The sequence below is a fragment of the Leptodactylus fuscus genome, chromosome 7, assembly GCF_031893055.1.
Source record: "Leptodactylus fuscus isolate aLepFus1 chromosome 7, aLepFus1.hap2, whole genome shotgun sequence".
Lineage (NCBI taxonomy): Eukaryota > Metazoa > Chordata > Amphibia > Anura > Leptodactylidae > Leptodactylus > Leptodactylus fuscus.
The window spans coordinates 18,117,215-18,131,191 of NC_134271.1; the positions used below are offsets into that span (position 1 = coordinate 18,117,215).

General features: G+C 42.3%; 1 protein-coding gene across 1 annotated transcript in view; it reads left to right on the forward strand.

Annotated features, from left to right (window-relative positions):
• Positions 1 to 13,977, forward strand: part of MICAL2 (microtubule associated monooxygenase, calponin and LIM domain containing 2) — a 161,174-nt gene that overhangs the window by 139,252 nt on the left and 7,945 nt on the right. The window contains exons 33-35 of the mRNA XM_075281280.1: positions 2,100 to 2,188; positions 3,894 to 3,983; positions 8,121 to 8,214. Of these exons, the coding sequence (XP_075137381.1) occupies positions 2,100 to 2,188; positions 3,894 to 3,983; positions 8,121 to 8,214 (273 nt within the window). The remainder of the gene's footprint in view (positions 1 to 2,099; positions 2,189 to 3,893; positions 3,984 to 8,120; positions 8,215 to 13,977) is intronic.

Genomic DNA, 13,977 nt, shown 5'->3' on the forward strand with positions numbered 1-13,977 from the left:
CCCTGCAGATAGATAGGTTAGTGTCACCAGACCCAGCATATCACCCCAGCCCTGCAGATAGATAGGTTAGTGTCACCAGACCCAGCATATCACCCCAGTCCTGCAGATAGATAGGTTAGTGTCACCAGAACCAGCATATCACCCCAGTCCTGCAGATAGATAGGTTAGTGTCACCAGAACCAGCATATCACCCCAGCCCTGCAGATAGATAGGTTAGTGTCACCAGATCCAGCATATCACCCCAGCCCTGCAGATAGATAGGTTAGTGTCACCAGAATCCAGTATATCACCCCAGTCCTGCAGATAGATAGGTTAGTGTCACCAGAATCCAGTATATCACCCCAGCCCTGCAGATAGATAGGTTAGTGTCTCCAGAACCAGCATATCACCCCAGCCCTGCAGATAGATAGGTTAGTGTCTCCAGAACCAGCATATCACTCCAGCCCTGCAGATAGATAGGTTAGTGTCTCCAGAACCAGCATATCACCCCAGGCCTGCAGATAGATAGGTTAGTGTCTCCAGAACCAGCATATCACCCCAGCCCGGTAGATATATACATACCTCCCAACCGTCCTGGATTCTGTGGGACAGTCTTGGATTGTGGGTCGTGTCCCACAGTCGTGGTCGGCGGGCAGTATGTCCCAGATTGAACTTATCTGCGTCTGGGAAACACAGATGAGTTGACTTCAGTAGTGAATGAAGCAGGAGCTACCCGTGGACAGCTCCTGCTTCACCGCTGTGCTCCCCGTGCACCCCAGCTCCATATTACTGTATACACAATGTGATGATGTCACTCACATCGCGGCTACAGCTCATAGAACACTCTGGGAGAAGAGACTGCCGACAGAGAGGCAGGGGAGCGAGGAGAGGTGAGTATCATTGTTTTTTTTATGTTAAACTTTGGGTTCAAATTGAGGGGGAACGTGAAACTGGGGGCAGGTGAAGGGGGGACATGAAACTGATGGCAGATGTAGGGGGGCATGAAACTGGTGGCAGTGATGGAGGAGGAATATTAAATAGGGGCAGATGAAGGGGGATATGAAATTGAGAGCACATGGAGGGGGAATATTAAACTGGGGACAGATGAAGGGGGAGTATTAAGCTGGTGGCAGATGAAGGGGGACATTAAACTGGTGGCAGAAAAAGGGGGCATTAAACTGGTGGCAAATGGAGGAGTGGGGATATTAAATAGGGGGACATTAAACTGGGGACAGCTGGAGGGGGACATTAAAAAATGGGAGTCGTTGGATGGAGATATTAAGCTGGGAGCAATTGGAAAGGAACAATAAACTGGGGAAAACATGGCCACCAAACATGTTGTACCGAACATATGTTTTTCAGCATATTGTCATCTTACATTTGCCATGGGAGGCAGAATCAGGGTGAAATCCGCCTCAAAATCAGCACCAGATTCCAACCTGTGAACAGATCCTTATACAGTACAGTGGAGAGGGATATACTTTTTGAGTGCATACAGTTCCAGTGTTTACTTTTTATTTAAAGGGGATGTCTTGTTATTGAGAAGATTTTATATACGGACTCCTTTACTGCCATCTTATAGGTCATTGTGCACACCCGGCACATTTTGCTAACACGACAGATTAAAGCCTTTGTGTTTGCGCTGGGATTAAATGACTAAAATATTTATGTTGTTGTTCGCCGCCCGTTCGCTGCTGTTACATTTGGTGCTTTAAATACGCAGCAGACAAAGTGACGCCACCAAGCAGATGTCATGTGGTGTAACGGTGCCAGACAGCAAAGACGTAAAACGCTAATCTGTTTAAGAGCTGGCACAGACGAGGACTCTTTTTCTTTTCGTGCTTTCAATTACTGATGCATGGCGAGCGTTACATAATCGTATGAAATCCAGAACCATTTTTTATTTATAGGGATTGTACCTTTAAGTATATTCATCATGAGCGGCCATTCTGCCTGGTAAGTGATGACAGATCAGTCAATAGGATGAAAGTTACAAGTCGAGCCCCAGGGTGTGGATATTGTCTAAGCGTACAGTAACCTGTAGGTGTCGCTAGTGAGACCTATGTGATATACACGGGATGGCAAAGGTTTTCACTTTTTTTTCTTCTTTTTAATTACAGGCGTGAAAGACATCAGAGGAACAAAATCTGAGAATTACAGCAGCTCATCTGATGAGGACAACGCAAGGAGGCGATCTACTTCATTCAAGGTAATAACCGTACCATAATAGATGACCTAAAGGTGGTAGGGGGCCGTCATGGATACAAACTCTACACACACTCTGTTTGCATTTCTCCAAAAAATAGCTCCACTCCTGTTCATGGATTGTGTCTGGTATTGCATTTAACGTTTGTTATGGACACTACCTATCAAGGTGTGGCGCCGTTTTGTGTTTTTATAATTCTGAACAACCCCTTTAAGTGATCCTATCTATAAGGCTCCATCTCCACTGTAGCTATTGAGCTATGACTGCAGTTGAACCGTATTCTGTCACTTAATAGTTAACAATCATGCCCTTCGCAAAAAGTTACATTATAGCCCTGACCTTATTGACCCCTCATTTCCTTATACGCTCTGAACTCCAGGTGCATAGCATTTACCTACACCAATACATTGTAACAAACCCTCAGCTGTGTGATCTGTATAATGTACACAACTCCCATAGTGTTGTCAGTCTGAACAACGGAAAGCGAATGCTTCAGATACTATAATTAACCCCTTCATCTTTGGCAGTTTCTGAGATGGACAGACCTGGTTTCTTGGCTTTGTTTAGCATCAAATACGACTCTTACTGTTGGGTGCAGAACGAGAATAATGTTATGGTTCCCCTTATTGTAATAGCTCCGTCACTTCTTATGTGGAGACCCCCTCCATTACTGCAATATCTGTCCTAACCAATAGGGTTGGCGGCTATGGTTAAAAGACTACACATATTGAAAAACTGCAGAATTGCATTTCGGTGCACTCTATTGTCCCCCGTTATCAGCCATGTCGGTCAAGGAGGGTCTGACTGTAGGAAGTTAATACTATTATAAACTTTGCATTTAGGTTAATACTTACGGAAGCACATGCAGTACCTCCTTACCACCAGCTGGTGGTGCTATTGCTTTGCCATTTGTCCACATCATTAGCCCAAGGCTAACAGGATTAACAAAACAGCAGGACGTATAATAGAAATTTGTAAGGAATAGATTTTTTTTACTCCACATTTATGGGGGGGGGGGGGGGGGGTTATTACAGTTTGGATAAAAAAAAAAAAATGTGTTGTACAGTATATCACTATGAATATACAAGGACCCCAGCAGATTAGTGTCCATGCATCTCTGAGCACTCAGGATCCAGAAGCCGGATCAGTTCTGCCACTTTGTCACCTCCGCCCTGACTTGTAATCACTCCAGGACAGCGGTGGCTTCTGGATCCAGTCCCTGAACCGTTCATTACATTCTGACTTGGCAGGAAGTCTGGAGCTGAGCGCCTGCAGGACTCTGGACTCTCCTACCATAAAAGGAGAATTAGCCTGGAAACGCGATTGTATCTCAGGTTGTGGCGGGCGAGAGGACGATGAGCAATGAAGGCACAATGTCTGCCATGTGGTTATTAAGCTGCAAAATTTACATACATGGCAGTCACAGAGAGAAATCAGCCAGTAGACAATCGCCTAAATAGCAGATCCCTAATATTATGTTATACCACAGTCATGTACGTTACATATGAAAGTCAATGGGGGTTCTGACAGAGCCATTACCACTAAAGCGTGACTGTCTTATGGGATGGCCTAATACTGAGCAGTGCTGGAAGTTACCCCTGAAAGATTAGACAATGGACCCCTCTCTGGATAGTCTGTATTATCTATAGCTTCATTGTGTATCAGATGTGTGTGTGTAAAGTATTAACCCTCTCATGTCTTGTTCCAGCATAACACTTTCAAGCAGAAACGAAGGATAGAAAAAGAGGCAAGACTGCGAGCAAAACAGGAGGAGCTCAAGAGACTGCACAAAGCCCAGGTGAGAGCAAAGTCCCATCACTATACACACAAGCTGAGAGACGTGGTACTGTGCACTGTATATAGAGAATAACAGAAGATACTGAGAATTACACCCTGTATACAGGACAAGAGAAGTGGTACTGTGCACTGTCTGTAGATATATATACATACAGTGTTGGCAAAAGTATTGGCACCCCTGCAATTCTGACAGATAATTCTCTTGTTCTTCCAGATAATGATTACAAGCACAAACTCTTTGGTAATATCTTCATTTATTTTGCTTGCACAAAAGAGAATGAAAAAAAAAAGTCAAATCATTGATCATTTTACACAAAACTCCAAAAATGGTCCAGACAGAAGTATTGGCGCCCTCAGCCTAATACTTGGTAGCACAACCTTTAGACACAATAACTGCGCACAACCGCTTCCGCTAACCAGCAATGAGTTTCTTACAAGGCTCTGCTGGAATCTTAGACCATTCTTCTTTGGCAAACTGCTCGCGGTCCCCCCTGAGATGTGAAGGGGGCCTTCTCCAAACTGCCACCAAGAGATCTCTCCCCCTCCCCCACAGGTGTTCTATGGGATTCAGGGCTGGACTCATTGCTGCCACTTTACAAGTCTCCAGGGCTTTCTCTCACCACCATTTTCTAGTGCTGACCTGAAGTGTGTTTTGGGTCCTTGTCCTGCTGGAAGAGCCCTGACCTCTGAGGGAGACCCGGCTTTCTCACACTGGGCCCTACATTATGCTGCACAATGTGTTGGTCGTCTTCAGACTTCATAATGCCATGCACACGGTCAAGCAGTCCAGTGCCAGAGGCAGCAAAGCAACCCCAAAACATCAGGGAGCCTCCGCCATGTCTGACTGTAGGGGGCGTCTTCTTCTCTTTGAAAGCCTCTTTTTTTTCCTGTAAACTATATGTTGATGCCTTTTCCTACTTTTGTCTCATCTGACCAGAGAACATTCTTCCAGAACGGTTTTGGCTTTCTCAGGTAAGTTTTGGCAAACTCCAGCCTGGCTTTTTTCTGTCTCTGGGTAAGAAGTGGGGTCTTCCTGGGTCTCCTACCATACAGTCCCTTCTCATTCAGACGCTGACGCTGGATAGTACGGGGTGACACTGTTGTACCCTCGGACTGCAGGGCAGCTTGAACTTGTTTGGATGTTAGTCGAGGTTCCTTATCCGCCATCCGCACAATCTTGCGTTGAAATCTCTCGTCAATTTTTCTTTTCCGTCCACATCTAGGGAGGTTAGCCACAGTGCCATGGGCTTTACACTTCTTGATGACACTGTGCACGGTAGACACAGGAACATTCAGGTCTTTGGAGATGGACTTGTAGCCTTGAGATTGCTCATGCTTCCTCACAATTTTGCTTCTCAAGTCCTCAGACAGTTCTTTGGTCTTCTTTCTTTTCTCCATGCTCAATGTGGTCACACAAGGACACAAGACAGAGGTGGAGTCAACTTTAATCCATTTCAACTGGCTGCAAGTGTGATTTAGTTATTGCCACCACCTGTTAGGTGCCTCAGGTAAGTAACAGGTGCTGTTAATTACACAAATTAGAGAAGCATCACATGATTTTTCAAACAGTGCCAATACTTTTGTCCACCCCCTTTTTTATGTTTGGTGTGGAATTATATCCAATTTGGCTTTTTGACAATTCTTTTTGTGGTTTTCCATTGAAGACAAATTAAATAAATGAAGATAATAATACCAAAGAATTTGTGATTGCAATCATTTTCTGGAAGAACATGAGTATTATCTGACAGAATTGCAGGAGTGCCAATACTTTTGGCCAACACTGTGTGTATATATATATATATATATATATATATATATATATATATATATATGTGTGTGTATTTACACACAGGATACGAGAAGTGGTACTGTGCAGTGTGTATAGCGAATAACAGAAGATAATGAGAAGGACAAGAGAAGTGGTACTCTGCACTGTATATAGAGAATAACAGAAGATTCCGAGAATTACACCTAGTATACAGGACAAGAGAAGAAGTACTGTCCAGGGTCATATACATACAGGATGAGAGCAGATACTGAGATATACACTCATTATACAGGACTAGAGAAGTGGTACTATGCAGTATCTGTATGGGTGTATACATATATATATATATAATATATATGAGCAGATGCTAAGATTTACACCTAGTGTACAGGACTAGAGAAGTAGTGCTGTCCACGGTCATATACATACAGGATGAGAGCAGATACTGAGATATACACTCATTATACAGGACTAGAGAAATGGTACTGTGCAGTGTCCATATACAGAAAATAAGAGCAGGTACTGAGATTTATACCCAGCATACAGGAGAAGTCATACTGTGTGCTGTCCATACATACTGAACCATAGTGCATACTATGTGAACACATGATAATACGAGAGGTTTAGTAGAAGGGTTTTCTTGATGAAGCTGCATCTACAGACGGTCACAACTTGTTTTTTTCCCCCTTTAATGGAATTTTTACTACTTATTTGTATGGAAAGAATTTGTCAGTTTGAATAACAGAAGCGTCAGTCAATCACTTCTATGAAAAGATAACACTTAACTTTTTAACTCGAATAATTCACTTGTTTGTCAGGAATTGTACTCGGTGGCGCTCGCATTGTTCTCCAAGGTCTCTGAAGCTTTCACATCCTTTACACCAGATTACAACAGCTCAAAAATCATTATTACTTGGAGGAAAGCTATAAAGGAGAAAGAGCGTTCCCTGGCCGGGGTGGGGGAGGGGAGGGGTACAGTCAATCCATCTGTACCAGAGGCAGCATCCCCAGCGCTGGCACAGCAGCCGCACAATGCACAACGCAGTCATGGACACTGAACCATTCATTTTAAGTAATTACAGGAATACACAATCTCTCCTGCCAGCCCCGGCTCTGCTTTCTTGTAAATCACCCGCATCTAAATCCAGAGATAGGGAGCAGCAGCCAAAAATCAGGAGAAAACCTGGGGTGCAGGGGTGCTGGGGGCAGAGTGGGTGTCATGGTTGCCATTTAAACTGGGCCCCTGTCAGAGGCATAGCTTGAAGTTTCTGGGCCCCAATGTATAATCCCGTAATGTGGCCCCATTTACCATGTGCTATCTATAGTCAAAATGGAGAAATTTCCCAGAATGACCAGGAGACTCCTGAAATAAGGGGAGACGTCTTGGCTAGCAAAACTTACAGACCTTGATATCTCTGTGTGACATGGGCATGGTATGTATGTGGTGGCTGGCAAGTTTTTGCACTCACATTACAAAAAGGGGACATGTTATGTTCTGGACATGGGTGCAGTCTTGTGGGAAGTAGCCATGGCCACTCCAACACACTCTTCTTGCTAGACATTGTAACTGAGGGGCCCAAATGCCATTCCACCCTATTAGAGGACTCATACCTCCCAACTTTTGAAGAACCGAAAGAGGGACAAAATGTGCAGCAAATTTAGCTCCACCCACTTTTATGTTGACTCCGCCCATTCTCATTAATTTTTCATGTGCCCCCACACAGTATATTCCTCCTACAGTCACCCGTAAATTATATGTCCCCCCTCTATCTCTCCCCCAGTTTCATGTCCCCTCCATCTCTGTCCCAGATTCATGTCCCCCATCTCTCCCCACAGTTTCATGTCCCTCATCTCTACCCCTAGATTCATGCCCCCCCCATCTCTGCCCCAGTTTCATGTCCCCCCATCTCTGCCCCCAGATTCTAGTAGTATTTATATATAGCCAAATTCTATATGAGGTGTTGTTGTATGTAACATGGCCCCTTCCTACTCATGGTAACCCACTTTTTTTAGAATAACAGACAGCTTACTGCAAGCCGCCCACTTGGTAACATATTATATAACAAAGTTAGATATCTAAGAGCAAATCGTCCCAATACATGGTATATTTGGGCCCGTGCTGCTTTGCAGTGCCACTTCTCTCTTTCTCAGGCCTCACACACTACTTTTGTTATTCCTAGAAGCCTCCGCAGCAGTGAAATGTGCAGATGTAGCCTTGTATTCCTAACCTACGAGAAGAGGGTCACCTCTACAGACTTCTCTTTGGGTCCTTTAATCATTGTGTAGTAAGAAATAGTTGTAATATCACAAAGAGTTCTGTACAATTGGTCTCTATCAGTGCAACATTATAACAAACCATTCTTCCCATAGACAATACAGCGTCAGCTCCAGGAAACCGAGGAGAAGCAGAAAGCACTTGACATCCAAGGTATCAAGCTGGAGAAGGCTCTTCGAGGAGAAACAGGTAAATCTTTCATAATACGTTGTGTTGGGTTTGGAAGGTCAGCAGCTTGTGTGCTCGACAAGAGAGGAGAGAAGCTAGCACACAATACACACTATGGGGGATGGGGAGAGGCTGTGCCAACCTGGGGCAGGAAAGTTATGTATAAGTAGCAAACCAGCTGCAAAGACACACATTGACAAGCCAGGGGTCAGGCCAATACCTAAGGATGTTATGGGGTTAAAGTATTAGACCATTTAGCATCAACAGTGATGGATGCCAGGTGGTCACGGCAAGAATAAAAACACCACCAATTATACAGTCCTATGAAAAAGTTTGGGCACCCCTATTAATCTTAATCATTTTTTGTTCTAAATATTTTGGTGTTTATAACAGCCATTTCAGTTTGATATATCTAATAACTGATGGGCACAGTAATATTTCAGGATTGAAATGAGGTTTATTGTACTAACAGAAAATGCGCAATATGCATTAAACCAAAATTTGACCGGTGCAAAAGTATGGGCACCTCAACAGAAAAGTGACATTAATATTTAGTAGATCCTCCTTTTGCAAAGATAACAGCCTCTAGTCGCTTCCTGTAGCTTTTAATCAGTTCCTGGATCCTGGATAAAGGTATTTTGGACAAACAATTCAAGTTCAGTTAAGTTAGATGGTCGCCGAGCATGGACAGCCCGCTTCAAATCATCCCACAGATGTTCAATGATATTCAGGTCTGGGGACTGGGATGGCCATTCCAGAACATTGTAATTGTTCCTCTGCATGAATGCCTGAGGATTTGGAGCAGTGTTTTGGATCATTGTCTTGCTGAAATATCCATCCCCGGCGTAACTTCAACTTCGTCACTGATTCTTGAACATTATTCTCAAGAATCTGCTGATACTGAGTGGAATCCATGCGACTCTCAACTTTAACAAGATTCCCGATGCCGGCATTGGCCACACAGCCCCAAAGCATGATGGAACCTCCACCAAATTTTACAGTGGGTAGCAAGTGTTTTTCTTGGAATGCTGTTTCTTTTTGGACGCCATGCATAACGCCTTTTTTTTTATAACCAAACAACTCAATTTTTGTTTCCAAAATGAAGCTGCCTTGTCCAAATGTGCTTTTTCATACCTCAGGCAACTCTATTTGTGGCGTACGTGCAGAAACGGCTTCTTTCTCATCACTCTCCCATACAGCTTCTATTTGTGCAAAGTGCGCTGTATTGTTGACCGATGCACAGTGACACCATCTGCAGCAAGATGATGCTGCAGCTCTTTGGAGGTGGTCTGTGGATTGTCCTTGACTGTTCTCACCATTCTTCTTCTCTGCCTTTCTGATATTTTTCTTGGCCTGCCACTTCTGGGCTTAACAAGAACTGTCCCTGTGGTCTTCCATTTCCTTACTATGTTCCTCACAGTGGAAACTGACAGGTTAAATCTCTGAGACGTTTTGTATCCTTCCCCTGAACAACTATGTTGAACAATCTTTGTTTTCAGATCATTTGAGAGTTGTTTTGAGTAGCCCATGATGCCACTCTTCAGAGGAGATTCAAATAGGAGATCAACTTGCAATTGGCCACCTTAAATACCTTTTCTTATGATTGGATACATCTGGCTATGAAGTTCAAAGCTCACTGAGGTTACAAAACCAATTTTGTGCTTCAGTAAGTCAGTAAAAAGTAGTTAGGGGAATTCAAATCAATAAAATGATAAGGGTGCCCATACTTTTGCACTGGTCAAATTTTGGTTTAATGCATATTGCACATTTTCTGTTAGTACAATAAACCTCATTTCAATCCTGAAATATTACTGTGTCCATCAGTTATTAGATATATCAAACTGAAATGGCTGTTGCAAACACCAAAATATTTAGAACAAAAAATGATTAAGATTAATAGGGGTGCCCAAACTTTTTCATAGGACTGTATATGACAGGCAGTAGGGGGCAGCGCTTTGTATGTGTATGAGAGGGCAAACCATGTTTTGAAAAATATATGTGAAAAACATTTTACCTGCAGCTGAATCAGATGGTTAGTTAGATATTAGATAGATAGATAGATAGATAGATATGAGATAGAGGGATAGATAGATAGGAGATAGATATTAGATAGAGGGATAGATAGATAGATAGGTAGGTAGGTAGGTAGATAGATAGATAGATAGATAGATAGATAGATAGATAGATAGATAGAGGGATAGATAGATAGAGGGATAGATAGATAGAGGGATAGATAGATAGATAGATAGATAGATAGATAGATAGATAGATAGATAGATAGATGATAGATAGCTGATAGATGATAGATGATAGATAGATGATAGATAGATAGATAGATAGATAGCTGATAGATAGATGATAGATAGATAGATAGAAAGATATTAGATAGATAGATATTAGATAGATAGAGGGATAGATAGATAGAGGGATAGATAGATAGATCGATAATTAGATAGAGGGATAGAGATAGATAAATAGATAGATAGATAGATAGATAGATAGATGATAGATATTAGATAGAGGGATAGATAGATATTAGATAGATAGAGGGATAGATAGATAGATAGATAGATAGATAGATAGATAGATAGAGGGATAGATAGATAGATAGATATTAGATAGATAGATGATAGATATTAGATAGATAGATAGATAGATAGATAGATAGATAGATAGATAGATAGATAGATAGAAACAGTGGCGTAACTAGGAATGGCGGGGCCCCGTGGCGAACTTTTGACATGGGGGCCCCCCCTCCCCAAACCGATGCCGAAGACCTCGACTGACCCCCTCCTCCGCACTCTATTATGTCCCTTAGTAAGCCCTGCACACAGTATTATCCCCAATAGTGTCCCCTGCACACACAGTATTAACCCCTATAGTGTCCAATGCACACACAGTATTAACCCCTATAGTGTCCAATGCACACACAGTATTAACCCCTATAGTGTCCAATGCACACACAGTATTAACCCCTATAGTGTCCAATGCACACACAGTATTAACCCCTATAGTGTCCAATGCACACACAGTATTAACCCCTATAGTGTCCAATGCACACACAGTATTAACCCCTATAGTGTCCAATGCACACACAGTATTAACCCCTATAGTGTCCAATGCACACACAGTATTAACCCCTATAGTGTCCAATGCACACACAGTATTAACCCCTATAGTGTCCAATGCACACACAGTATTAACCCCTATAGTGTCCAATGCACACACAGTATTAACCCCTATAGTGTCCCCTGCACACACAGTATTAACCCCTATAGTGTCCCCTGCATACACAGTATTATTAACCCCTATAGTGTCCAATGCACACACAGTATTAACCCCTATAGTGTCCAATGCACACACAGTATTAACCCCTATAGTGTCCAATGCACACACAGTATTAACCCCCATAGTGTCCAATGCACACACAGTATTATCCCCCATAGTGTCCCCTGCACACACAGTATTTACCGCTATAGTGTCCCCTGCACACACAGTATTATTAACCCCTATAGTGTCCAATGCACACACAGTATTAACCCCTATAGTGTCCCCTGCACACACAGTATTATTAACTCCTATAGTGTCCAATGCACACACAGTATTAACCCCTATAGTGTCCAATGCACACACAGTATTAACCCCTATAGTGTCCCCTGCACACACAGTATTTACCCCTATAGTGTCCAATGCACACACAGTATTAACCCCTATAGTGCCCCTGCACACACAGTATTTACCCCTATAGTGTCCCCATATGTCCCACTGTGCACACCTATAAACATTTATTATACTCTGGGGTCTGAAAAGACCCCAGAGTATAATAATCGGAGACCCGGGGGATTAAAACCATTAAAAGAACAGAGACAGTTGCTTACCTGTTCCTGTCGGCTGTCCTGTCCGCTCTTGTCCAGCTTTAATGACGTCAGACGTCACATGACCCGGGAAGCTGGCCTGGGTCATGTGACGTCAGAGACGTCAGACACAAATGACGGAGGCCTGGCAGGATCGCGGAGAGGTAAGTAACACTGTTTTTTATGTTACCTTACCCCTCCCGGTGCGCCGATCATTATACTCGGGGGTCTGCAAAGACCCCCGAGTATAATGATAGCCTCTGTGGGCCCCGCGGTGTCACTTGCCGATCCCGGCCCAGCCAGGATCGGCAAGTGAATGGGGCCCGTAACGGACTTTAAAAAAAAAACAAAAAAAACGCAGCGGTAGCGGCTGTCACCGGGCCCCCTAATGGCCCGGGCCCTGTGGCAGCTGCTACTGCTGCTACCACGGTAGTTACGCCCCTGGATAGAAAGATAGATATTAGATAGATAGATATTAGATAGATAGAGGGATAGATAGATAGATAGATAGATAGATAGATAGATAGATAATTAGATAGAGGGATAGAGATAGATAGATAGATAGATAGATAGATAGATAGATAGATAGATGATAGATAGATAAATAGATAGATAGATGATAGATATTAGATAGATAGATAGATAGATAGATAGAAAGAAAGAAAGAAAGAAAGAAAGAAAGAAAGAAAGATAGATATTAGATAGATAGATAGATAGATAGATAGATAGATAGATAGATATTAGATAGAGGGATAGATAGATAGATAGATAGATAGATAGATATTAGATAGATAGATAGATAGATAGATGATAGATATTAGATAGATAAATAGATAGATAGATAGAAAGATAGATAGATATTAGATAGATAGAGGGATAGATAGATAGAGAGATAGATAGAGGGATAGATAGATAATTAGATAGAGGGATAGATAGATAATTAGATAGAGGGATAGAGATAGATAGATAGATAGATAGATAGATAGATAGATAGATAGATAGATAGATAGGAGATCAAGAAAGAAACCTCTATCAATATTAAATCAATGACCTTTCTCATTACTGATCCAATAACGGTCACTATAAATCCCAGTATAAATTATAATAAAATAAACAAGCATAATAAATTTGGAAAAACCACAGGGTGACCTGCTGGTGTAGGGAACCTCCTATAATCTAATAGCTATCAGGAGATGCCCCCCTTGAGATGAGACCCAATCATATAGTAATGAGATTAGGATTATTGGTTGTCACCGCCATTAGAGCAGCTCATCTACGTACAGAATATTCACAGCGACCTCTTGACCTGTGTGCAGTCAGATCATAGATGTAAAAGTCCTGATCTAATTGGATAAACGATCAATTAGGTTCAAATTGTTACATAATAAACCATCAACCAATTGACAAAGCAATTCAGCATCATTACTGCATGTATACATCTGTGGATTGTAAACTATGGCCTATGGTAATAATAGATAGATGGATAGGAAGATATTATGTAGGTAGATAGATAGATAGATAGATAGATAGATAGATAGATAGATAGATAGCTATGAGATAGATGACATATATGTACTGTAGATAGATAGATATTATGTAGATGGATAGATAGATAGATAGATATTATGTAGATGGATAGACTTAATTTGTGTTTCTTCTCCATGGCCATGGATTGATGATTCGTCAGCCCTGACATGTTCCTCTCCCCCCTCATATCTAGCACTAATGTCATTTCCACCATTAAGGCCTCTCGGAGCTGATTGGGACGCTGCAGATCATTTGGCTAATTGTGAAAAGTGTCTTTCCAGGCAGACATGAGAGCTGAGTGTCGCTGATAAATGAGAGTAATATGTATTAACTGGCCAATTAACCCATTACAGGCGACATTTGTACTTAGTGGTGGCGCTTCTATGACGCGCTTCATCCTCAC